Below are 12,439 nucleotides of genomic sequence, written 5' to 3' on the forward strand. Positions count from 1 at the left end.
ATTTACATAGCGCACACTTTTCATCTAAACTAAGTCCACTTGGAGAATGAGGCGCAAGAAGTGTCTAAACAAGCCAAAGTGCTGTGACAAGCCAAATTTGACCTTAATGACCAGGCCAAATTTGACAATTCTGATCACTGTCACTTTATGAGGTTATAACTCTGGAACGCTTCAACGGATCCCACTGATTCTTAGAGTATTTTTTCATGACATATTGCACTTCATGATAGTGGTAAAATGTCTTCAATATGACTTGCGTTTATTTGTCAAAAAGAACGCAAATTTGGCAAAAATTTAGAAAATTTAGCAATTTTCAAACTTTGAATTCTTATGCCCTTAAATCAAAGAGATGTATCACACAAAATAGTTAATAAATAACATTTCCTTCATATCTACTTTACATCAGTACAATTTTTGAAACAATGTATTTATTTTTTTTGCTAGGAAGTTATAAGGGTTAAAAGTTGACTGGCGATTTCTCCTTTTTCCAACAAAATTTACAAAACCATTTTTTTTTAATGGACATCACATTTGAAGTGAATTTGAGGGGTCTATACGATAGAAAATACCCAAAAGTGACACCATTCTAAAAACTGCCCCCCTCAAGCTGCTCACAACCACATTCAAGAAGTTTATTAACACTTCATATGCTTCACATGAATTATTGGAATGTGGAAAAAAATATTTAACTTTTTTTTCACAAAAATTTTACTTTGGATCCAAATTTTTTATTTTCACAAGGGTAACAGGAAAAAAATGGATCCCAAAATTTGTTGTGCAATTGTTCCTGAGCATGTTGATACCCCATATGTAAGGGAAAACTACTGTTTGGGCGCACGGCAGAGCTCAGGGAAGGGAAGGATTTGCTGGAACAATTAGCGGATGCCATGTCGTGTTTGGAGAGCCCCTGATGTGTTTAAACAGTGAAAATCCCCCACAAGTGACACCATTTTGGAAACTAGATTGATCTAGATGTGTGGTGAGCACACTGAAACCTCAGGTGCTTCACAGAAGTTTATAATGTTAAGCCGTGAAATTTTTTTTTAAAAAAATCATATTTTCACCACAAAAATGTTATTTTAGCCCCAAATTTTGCATTTTCATAAGGGTATCAGAAGAAATTGCTCCACACAATTTGTTGTGCAATTTGTCATCAATACGCGAGTATCTCATATGTGTGAGAAAACTGTTTGGGCGCATGGGATGGGAGGAGCGTAAGTTGACTTTTTGAAAGTAAAATTTGCTGGAATGATTACCGGACACCATGTCCCGTTTGGAGAGCCCCTGATGTTCCTAAACAGTTGAAACCCCCAAAAGTGACCCTATTTTGGAAACTAGACCCCTCAAGGAATGTATTTAGACGTGTGGTGAGCACCTTGAACCCCCAGGTGCTTCACTGAAGTTTATAATGTTATTTTAGCCCCAAATTTTGCAATTCCATAACGGTAACAAGAGAAATTGCACCAGACAATTTGCTGTGCTATTTCTCCTGAGTACGCCGATACCTCATATGTGAAGGAATACTACTTTTGAGGCACAGTGCAAAACTCAGAAGGGAAGAGGCGCCACATTGGAGTTCAGATTTTGCTGGAATGGTTTGACAGTGCCAGTTCACATTGGCAGAGCCCCTGAAGTGCCAAAACAACAGAAACCCCCATATGTGAACTCATGTGGCTCACCGAATTTTTGTGCCTCACAGAATTTTATATAATTGAGCAGTGAAAAAGGAATAAGTAATAAATTACATTTTTACCACTAAAATGTTGTTTTAGCCCCAAGTTTTTAATTTATCTAAGGGATAATAGGAATTTTTTATACAACAAACTGAGGTCAATTTTTTCCTCAGTGCGCCAATGCTCAACATGCAATCGGAAAATATTTTTCATTCACAGTGCAAAGCTCAGAAGGGAAGGACCGCCAAACTATAGGGCAGATTTTACTGTTATGGTTTGCGGGTGCCATGACAACACCAAAATTTTGTTTTAGCTCCAGATTTTACATTTTCACACAAGAAGTGGGTAACAATGGTACTAAAATTTGTCCCACAATTTCTACTGAATGTCGCAATGACCCATATGTGGCTGTACAGTACTGCTTAGCCATACGGAGAGACTAGGGAGTTACGTAGCGATACTTGCCGCCTGGAGCGCAGATTTTCCTAGAATAGTTTGCGGACTCCATATACAGAACCCCTAAGTGCTAGAAGAACAGAACCCCCCCCGTCATGTGACCCCAGTTTGGAAATGATGTCCCTTTGAAAATTGCAAACTGCCATTGTAGTGACCAGTATGCTGTCGTGATCAGTACGTTGTAGTGACCAGTACATTGTGCCCAGCTCAGGCTTCTGGAGACACACACCTGTAAATTAGGCAGGCTCTCATCACAACAGAAATGCCAAATGTGGGAGCCATATGTGGTTTAGGCACACTGGGACTCAGAAGGGACGGGGGCATTTGGATTTGGGAGTGCAGAATTTGCTGAATGTCTTTGAGGGGCGAGGAGCCATTTCACTTTTCCAGAGCCTTTGTGCTACCAGTAACGTGGAAGCCCCCTATATTTCCATTTACAGATGATGGACCTGAGTGGGCACTTTTTTTTGTGGATTAAGTTGAAGCTTTTGTTAGGAAAATTTTACATAACATTTAGGATCACATTTATCAGGCGCTCTACGTCGAGCACTTACTTTGGGGTTTCCATCTAAATCTCTGAGTGACGTGGTTCAGGTGAAACCCCTGAGGGATCCTTTCACTATAATGAGGCAGCAGAATAACTCTGGACTCCGTCTGGCGTCTGTTCAGCATTGTCCTTTTTTTCAGAAGTGCACAAAACTGTGGCTGACAGCACTATTAGGCAATCCTAAAATGATGGACACTACGGATCACTGGTGCTATGCCGTCCACAGTGCCTCCATATGCCTCATCATAGGAAATCTTCCACCGGAGGTTCCGTCTGAATCATGTATTTCAGAGATTTACATGGAAGCCCTGGTGTAAGCGCTCAGCGCAAAGCACAAGATAAATGTGAGCTGAGCCTTACTACGATCTTTGGGAGGTATAATTAACAAAACAGCAGGTAAGAATTGGTTTTATTTATTTTTTACGCCATTCCTCGTGCAGTAAAAGTGATTAGGTGACTTTATTTTTTGAGTCAGTGCAATTACAGTGATACCAGGTTTATATCAGGTTTTTATGTCATGTGAGGGCTTGTTTTTTGCGGGACAAGTTAACATTTTTATTGGTAGCATTTTCAGACAGATGACAATTTTTGATCACATTCTATTCCGATTTTTGTGAGGCAGAACGAACAAAAACCAATAATTCAGGATTTTTTTTTATGTTGTTCCCTCGTGTGGTAAAATTGATTTCAGTATTTTCAGTGATCCCTTTTATAGGACTTACTTAGTATAAATGCACGGTTCTAATTTTCACTGTGTGCACATTTATTAGGCAACGTTTATTTTTGATGATTATTTTTATTATTGAACAACTACAGTGCTGTTAAACCATCCAAAAGGTAAATAAATATTTAAGAAAGTAAAGGTAACTTTCAGTCTTTCTTAGGAGAATATCTACAGTATGTGTGCAGAATTATTATGCAATAAAAAATGAAAATGTTCCCATCACAATCGTTTATTTTCATGTGATAAAGTGATAATAAAAACCAAACAACCCAAAATGTACTAAAATACATTTCTGACATTTCCAAAAATACATCAGTGACCATTATGGCCACTCTTCTTTTCAATAACGATCATAAGCCTCCCATCCATGGAGTCTGTCAGTTTCTTAATCTGTTGATCAACTTTTTGGACAACACCAACCACAGCCTCCCTGACACTGGTCAGACAGGTGACTGTTTTCCTTCACTGTAAATCTCTCGTGTAAGAAGGGCCCACAAGTTTCCAATAGGGTTCAGGTCAGGTGAAGAAGTGGCCATGTCATTATTCTTTCATCTTTAACTCCTTAACGACCGCGATACACATTAAAGCGGTGGCAGTCAAGAGGCCTTATTCCCTCATTGCCGTTTTAAAACAGCGATCGGGAATAAGGCTGTAGCGCCCCCCAGAGTGGGAAAATCTATGGGGTCTCAGCTACTGGGGCTAGCCAAGACCCTGGAGAACATCTGCAGAGTAGAATTATTTTTTAGACACACTACTCGCAAAACGACAGCAGAAGTTTAAAATTATTTTTTGGGCCCTCAAACTGAAAAGAGACTGCTGCAGAGTAAAATAACTCTATAGACTCACTACTCGTATAAACAAAGCGGTAGAGTAAAATTATTTTTTCCCCCACAAACTTGAAAGACATGGCGACAGAATATAACTATTTTATAGGCACACTACTCGTACAGACACGGCTGCAATATACATAGAGGCTTTTGGGAACAGGTTGCAGAATACACACAGAAGCTTAAAAGGCACAGTACTCTCACAAGCGAGGGTGCAGACTACACACACACAGAGGCTTCTGGCACACTACTCCCACAGGTAGGGTTGCAGAGTACACACAGAGGCTTAAAGGAACAGTACTCCCACAGGCGGGGGGGGGGGGGGGGGGGGCAGAGTATGCACCAAGGCTTAAAGGCACAGTACTCCCAAAGGCAAGGGTGCAGAACACACACTTAGGCTTAAAGGCACACTACTCCCAATGGAGGGGGTGCAGAGTAGGCAGAGAGGCTTAAAGGCACAGTACTCCCACAGGCGAGGGTGCAGACTACACACAGAGGCTTCTGGCACACTACTCCCATAGGTAGGGTTGCAGAGTACACACAGAAGCTTAAAGGCACAGTACTCCTACAGGCGAGGGTGCAGACTACATACACACAGAGGCTTCTGGCACACTACTCCCACAGGTTGGGTTGCAGAATACACACAGAGGCTTAAAGGCACAGTACTCCCACAGGCAGGGGGGCAGAGTACGCACCAAGGCTTAAAGGCACAGTACTCCCACAGGCAAGGGTGCAGAATACACACTTAGGCTTAAAGGCACACTACTCCCACAGGCAAGGGTGCAGAATACACACTTAGGCTTAAAGGCACACTACTCCCACAGGAGGGGGTGCAAAGTAGACAGAGAGGCTTAACGGCAAAATACTCATAGCGACTTTTTGGCACAGTACTCCCACTCAGACACGTGCAGAGTATACAAAGAGGCTTTTTGGCAGAGTGCGTAGTCAAATACTGTCCCTACCCTCCAGCTGCGTCCTGTCCCTACACTAATCAGAGCAGAATGGCAGCGGCACTCGCTATCCTGCATTTATACAGGCGCCAGCCAATCACAGCCATGCCAATACTTGGCATGACTGTGAAGGCTCATTAAGTGCCCACAACCTAAAAGCTTATTGACTGGCTGGGCTGCAGCCTTTCAACAAACTTTATTAAGCATCCGAACCTGAACAGCAAACCGGAAATCCTGTTAAAAGTCTGTGTTCGGGGTTCGGTACCGGACACTAGGTGTCCGGTACGAACCCCAAACGTTACAGTTCGGGTTCTCTGATACCCAGTCTTGACATTTCCCGTGCTGTGTCTTGTTCAGCGGTGGTCGGATTTCAGCCTTCCTCACCTTGGCCATGTCTCTGAGCACTGAACACCTTGTACTTCTGGGCCTCCAGGGAGGATAATGGCTTCCTGGTCACTTCACGTTTGATTCTTCTATTTGGCAGTTAATGTGTGTCTTTTTTTTTTTCCTACACATTTTTTGCTATCCTGCTTGACTCTTTGCAACAAAAGTTTTCCTGGTTCTGTGATCACACCCCAATATCTTAGCAAAATCAAAACTATTGTGTTCTCTGTAAGACTTGAAAGAATTTTTTACTTCAAAATTTCAGTTTTGTCAGTTATCTCTTTAAGGAAAACAAGCTGCCTAAGGCTGTGTGCCCACATTGGGTTTTTTAAGCGTTTCCGCCGCATTTTTCCGCATACGCTGCATGTTCATTAATCGCAGCGATTCCGCCGCCATAGAGTTGTATTGGAATGCATGAAGAACGAGACAAATACGCCACAAAAACGCAAAAATAATGCGACAAAAACAAGAGCGTTTTCCCTGGCAAGGGTGTGCGGTTTTGATGAGGAAAATTCTGCAACGTGGACACATAGCCTAATAATTCTGCACACTATGGGGAAGGGTGATGTATCCTTAGGCCTCACTATCCTCATTACACAAATACACATCACCTGATCTACGCCGTCCAATAAACATTCACGTTATACAACATGGAGTTGGAAATTCTGCATAAAAATGATGATCTAGTCAAAATAGTCACTGGCTTAATAATTGTGCACACGGTGTAGAAATAAAAAAAGTGAGTGATTATGTTGGTGTGTTAAAGCGCTGTCATTTGTCGGAGAGTAGGATCTTAAGTCAGTGTGCAGCTGTCACTTTGTTGGGATGTCCATTTCTGAATATAAGCAGAATGTGGACACAGTCACGACCCTGGGACTCCTTATGACTTTCATTACAAAATAGTAAGAGCTGACACCATTCTCAAATTATTTTGCTGTATACGTAAATAGTATTTAAAAGTTGTCCATCTCCGGGCAACATTTTTTTTCAATTTTTATTTTTTTACTTAAATGCTAATAATTAGAGCTAATTAGGGTTTCATTAAAAAAAAATCACCGTTTGCTTTCTATAGCTTCTGTGTTATACAGACTGTTGTTGGCTGTAGCATGAGTTAGCAGAGAACCCGTCAGTTAGCTCGCTATGAGGCTTCTCACTCTTTTATCTGTCTTTTTCTGAGCTCCTCTCAGCTGATTCGTGACCACAGACCACATCAAAGTTGAATGAGCAGGAAAACAAAGAGCCTGCAAAAATCAAACGGTGCAAAATTTTGAATGAAACCCAAATGATTTTTAACCCCAACTACTTGCACTTAACAAAAAATTGTCCACAAATGTGCTGAATATAGAAGACAAATGTGTACTTATTAACCCCTTCCTGCTGCGGCCCTTTTTCGTTTTTGTGTTTTCGTTTTTCGCTCCCCTCCTTCCAGAGCCATAACTTTTTTATTTTTCGGTCAATATGGCCATGTGAGGGCTTATTTTTGGCGGGACAAGTTGTACTTTTGAACGACACCATTGGTTTTACCATGTCTTGTACTAGAAAATGGGAAAAAAATTCCAAGTGCGGTGAAATTGCAAAAAAAGTGCAATCCCACACTTGTTTTTTGCTTGTTTTTTTTGATAGCTTCACTAAATGCTAAAACTGATTTTTTTATTATCTAAGTTATCTTTTATTTTTTATCTAAGTGGTGAAAAAAAAATTCCAAACTTTGCTAAAAAAGAACAAACAAAAAAATGCGCCATTTTCCGATACCCGTAGCGTCTCCATTTTTCATGATCTGGGGTCGGTTGAGGGCTTATTTTTTGCTTGCCGAGATGACGTTTTTAATGATACCACTTTTGTGCAGATACGTTCTTTTGATCGCCTGTTATTGCATTTTAATGCAATGTCGCGGCGACCAAAAAAACGTAACTCTGGTGTTTTGAATTTTTTTCTCGCTACGCCGTTTAGCGATCAGGTTAATGCTTTTTTTTATTGATAGATCAGGCGATTCTGAACGCGGCGATACCAAATATTTGTAGGTTTGATTTTTTTTCTTATTGTTTTATTTTGGATGGGGCGAAAGGGGGGTGATTTAAACTTTTATTTATTTATTTTTTTTTTTTCATATTTTTAAAAACATTTTTTTTTTTTTACCATGGGAGGCTAGAAGCTGGCACCACTCGATCGGCTCAGCTACATAGCAGCGATCATCAGATCGCTGCTATGTAGATGAAATGCAGGCTTGCTATGAGCGCCGACCACAAGGTGGCGCTCACAGCAGGCCGGCATCAGTAACCATAGAGGTCTCAAGGACCTCTATGGTTACCATCCTGACGCATCGCCGACCCCCGATCATGTGATGGGGGTCGGCGATGCACTCATCTCCGGCCGCGCGGCCGGAAGTGGTAGTTAAATGCCGCTGTCAGAGTTTGACAGCGGCATTTAACAGGTTATCTAGTGGAGGGTGAATCGCGATTTCAACCGCCGCTATTGCGCGCACATGTCGCGACTTTGATGTGGGCTCACCGCCGGAGCCCATATCAAAGGGGGAGACATGACATGCGCCGTACTAGTATGGCGCATGTCGTGAAGGGGTTAGGCTACTTTCACACTAGTCCGTTGGTACGGGCAGTCGCAAACCGTCAGCCGACGGACAGTGTGTTAATTAAGCACAACGGGGGCAGCGGATGCAGTTTTTCAATGCATCCACAGCCCCATTGTAATGTCCGGGGAGGAGGGGGCGGAGTTCCGGCCGCGCATGCGCGGTTGGAAATGGCGGACACGACGAGCAAAAAAAATTGAATGTAATTTTTTTTGTGCCGACGGTCCGCCAAAACAATACGCAACCGTTGCACGACGGTTGCGACGTGTGGCACTCCATCGCAATGCGTTGCTATGTATAAGTCTATGGAGAAAAAACGCATCCTGTGGGCAACTTTGCAGGATGCATTTTTTCTACATAACGACGCATTGCGACGTGCTTCGAACGACGCTAGTATGAAAGTAGCCTTAGAGATGAATATAGAAGCAGAACAGAAATGTACGAGATGGTCATTGTCACGGTACGCTGGTACCTTATCTCAGAAAAACTTTCATTTTCTTGTTTCAATTGCTCTATTTTGTCGGTAAGGGTCTTCAATACTTCTTTTTGTTCTGCCAGCCACTCTTTTTGTCTGGGGAAAAAAAGAGCATGCCAACTTTATTCTGTTATAGTAAAAATCTGATGAAATAACCAGTGTTGTCCCTCTGTTATTCCTCCTGAAAATGTATGAATACATTGATAACGGTGCGTTACCATACTTCTTTGCCAAGAAGGTGTTGACCTGCAGTCAGCACTGAATATCTGAAGTCAATGTGTGTAAATACGAATAAATGGGGTAAAGGTATTATCTAGTTGCCAATTTATTCTTGCAAAAGCTACAAGCAGTAGACAAACTGGGCTGTATATGCCTAGGGCAGCACATTCATTCCTGTCTGTCTCTTGCAAGTATGGCTTCCAGGTGTTAACTTTTAAAGAAGTTGTCTGTGCCCAGAGGAACATCCACAGGTTCCATGTGCTCAGGATGGTGACCATATGGCCATCGCGTTTCACAGAAGTGGGGATTTATTTCGAAGGAGGACGAATACATCATATCAGGCTGCTGAAATCCACAAAGATCTGTGGTGGTCTCAGGAGAACCTTACTGCCAGAGGGGCCTGTTACACATTTTACACTTCTACTGGGAAACACCAAACTAACTCTCATTTTCGCAGAATTACTCAAGTGCTTACTTTTCAAGATCACTCTTCATTTTCTTGTTCTCAGCCCGAACAATAGAGAGCATCATCTCAACGTCTCGATCGATATTTTGCAACTGCAAGGAGAGAAGGCAATAAAAAATGATATCCAGTGGCTTAGTATACTATATGCATCATATATAAAACATGTCCATTTTCCCATGTTTTGTGTGCGTGCGATTTTATGAAAATTCATGCCCAATGCGAGTTTAATCCCTTAACGCCCAACAACGGACATATCTGTCATGGAGCACGTCAGGGTGTGCGAAGCAAAGCTCCTTCCACACACAGCAGACAGCTCCGATCACTGCTAACTATTTATATGCCGCTGCTAAATCTCTGACATGGACATTTAAAGAAAGAAGTTGCCAATTCTTGAGCACCCAAAACACTCATTGACCCCACAGCCTGCCAACTTGGTACTCCTATGAAGCCTAGCCACAGGCCGAGCTTCATAGCAGACTGTGATTTAAACTGTATACTGATAAATATTTGCATTGCAGTATACAGTGATCCTCAAAAGTTGAATTTTTTCCAGAAAATGAAGTATTTCTCCCAGAAAATTATTGCAATTACACGTTTTGCTGTAAACGTTTATTTCGCTTGTGTTTATTGGAACAACACAAACAAAAAACTGAGCAAAAAAGGCAAATTGGACATCATTTCACACAAAATTCCCAAAATGGTCTGAACAAAATTGTTGGCATCTTTCCAAAACTGTTTGTAAGCATCTTTGTTTCCAGCACGTGATGCTTGTTCAAATTCACCTATGGCAAGTCTCAAATTCACCTATGGTAAGAAACAGGTATGGACAATAGGAAAATCACACCTGAAACCAGAAAAAAGGGAAGAAGTTGACTCAATCTTTGAATTGTGTATCTGTGTGTGCCACACTAAGCATGGAGAACAGAAGTAGGAGAGGAGAACTGTCTGAGGACTTGAGAACCAAAATTGCTGAAAAATACCAACAATCTCAAGGTTACAAGTCTATCTCCAGAGATCCTGATGTTCTTTTGTACACAGTGAATATCAAAATCAAGAAGTTTACAACCCATGGCACTGTAGGTAATCTCTGTGGATGGCAGAGACAAATTGATGAAAGGTTGCAACTCGGGATAGTCCAGATGGTTTATAAGCAGCCCCAATCAAGTTCCAAAGAAGTTCAAGCTGTCCTGCAGGCTCGGGGTGCATCAGTGTCAGTGCAAACTATCCTTCGACATTTGACTGAAATGAAAGCTATGGAAGGAGACTGAGGAGGACCCCACTGCTCACATAGAGACATAAAAAAGCTAGACTGCAGTTTTCCAAAATGTATGTGAGTAAGCCAAAATTCTTCTGGGAAAGCTTCTTGTGGACAGATGAGGCCAAGGTAGAGATTTTTGGTCAAGCACATCATTCTACTGTTTACCAAAAACGGAATGAGACCTACAAAAAAAAGAACACCATACCTACAGTCAAATATGGTGGAGGTTCAAAAATCTTTTGGGGCTGTTTTTCTGCTATGGCACCGGGTGCCTTGACTGTTTGCAAGGCATCATAAAATCTGAAGATCACCAAAAGATTTTGGTCGCAATGCAGTGCCCAGCTGGGTTTGAGTCCTAGGTCATACATCTTCCAGCAGGACAATGACCCCAAACATACTTCAAGAATCACCCAGAAATGGATGGAAACAAAGCGCTGGAGAGGTCTGAAGTGGCCAGTAATGAGTCCAGATCTAAATCCCATTGAACACCTGTGGAGAGATATTGAATTTGCTGTTGGGAGAAGGCGCCTTCAAATATAAGAGACGTGGAGCAGATTGCAAAAGAGTGATCCAAAATTGTAGTTGAGAGGTGTAAGAAGCTTGTTGATGGTTATAGGAAGTTATTTATTCCAAAGGGCTGCAACCAAATATTAAGTTGTCGGTGCCAACAATTTGGTATGGACCATTTTTGGGGTTTTGTGTGAAATTATGTCCATTTTGCCTTTTTTTCTCAGTTTTTTTTGTGTGATTCCAATACAAACAAAGGAAATGAACATGTGTATAACAAAATGTGTAATTGCAATAATGTTTTTCATATTCTGGAATAATTTCATGGCTGCCAACACTTTCGCCCTTGACTGTATAGTGTAAGTGGTTGAACGATTGCAGGTTCACGTTCCCTGCACAAACTGAAACATAGCAAAACGTAAAAAAAAAAAAAAAAACTTTTTAAATCTAAAATAGCATCAAAATGTAACATTCAGTAAGCAGAATAAAATGATATACTGATATCTGAGATCCGATGTTTAATTCCAGAGAAATCCATGTTTTTCTTAATATGTAAATGATCTTGTTATATGACATGTTAAGATTTATGAGCCGGATATAGATCTCCCCAAGGATCGTACTCCAGAGCTCATTATATATGAAAGGTTGCGTTACCAGTGTGCGACATGTAGATCAGGAGAGAAGACTGTCAGTCATTACAAGTCTCACACTGGCTAGGAGGGATGATCTTACACATGTAGATCAGGAGAGAAGATTGTCAGTCTTTACAAGTCTCACACTGGCTAGGAGGGATGATCTCACACATGTAGATCAGGAGAGAAGACTGTCAGTCATTACATGTCTCACACTGGCTAGGAGGGATGATCTTTCACATGTAGATCAGATGTCAGGAACACCGCACTGCACTTGCTCACTGAGCGAATGCGCATGTCCTGAGTAAAACAAACTGTGCCCAAAGATACCTGTGGAGCGGGGCAGCAGTGGTGAAGATGTGTGCTTCAGACAAACAGGACCTGAAGCACGTGACTGCTGAGGGTGTGGCTTAAGCTCCAGAGAGCTAGGAGCTGAAGGAAAACTCCTAGAAAGGTAACTACAGGACAAAGTTACCAAGGGATTAGACAGAACGGATAGTCAGGACGTGGCCAAGGGGTCATACACAGAGAGGGCAGCGCAGTACAAGAGAAGCAGGCAGAGGGTAGTCAGGACGTGGCCAAGGGGTCATACACAGAGAGGGCAGTGCAGTACAAAAGAAGCAGGCAGAGGGTAGTCAGGAAGTAGCCAAGGGGTCATACACAGAGAGGGCAGCACAGTACAAAAAGGGCAGGCAAAACTCGTAACAGGGACACAGCCAAATCAGAACCAGACAGAC

General features: G+C 41.9%; 1 protein-coding gene across 3 annotated transcripts in view; it reads right to left on the reverse strand.

The window, feature by feature from the left end:
- The window catches only part of CENPK (centromere protein K), a 71,555-nt gene that overhangs the window by 13,140 nt on the left and 45,976 nt on the right, over positions 1-12,439 (reverse strand). For 2 of the 3 annotated variants that reach the window (XM_077286200.1, XM_077286209.1), the window contains exons 7-8: positions 9,315-9,397; positions 8,618-8,716 (exon numbers count right to left, since the gene is read on the reverse strand). In XM_077286200.1, coding sequence (XP_077142315.1) covers positions 8,618-8,716; positions 9,315-9,397 — 182 coding nt within the window. The remainder of the gene's footprint in view (positions 1-8,617; positions 8,717-9,314; positions 9,398-12,439) is intronic. The other variant, XM_077286219.1, reaches the window with a different exon arrangement.

This window comes from Ranitomeya variabilis, chromosome 1 (genome assembly GCF_051348905.1).
Source record: "Ranitomeya variabilis isolate aRanVar5 chromosome 1, aRanVar5.hap1, whole genome shotgun sequence".
In the NCBI taxonomy this organism is placed as follows: Eukaryota; Metazoa; Chordata; class Amphibia; order Anura; family Dendrobatidae; genus Ranitomeya; species Ranitomeya variabilis.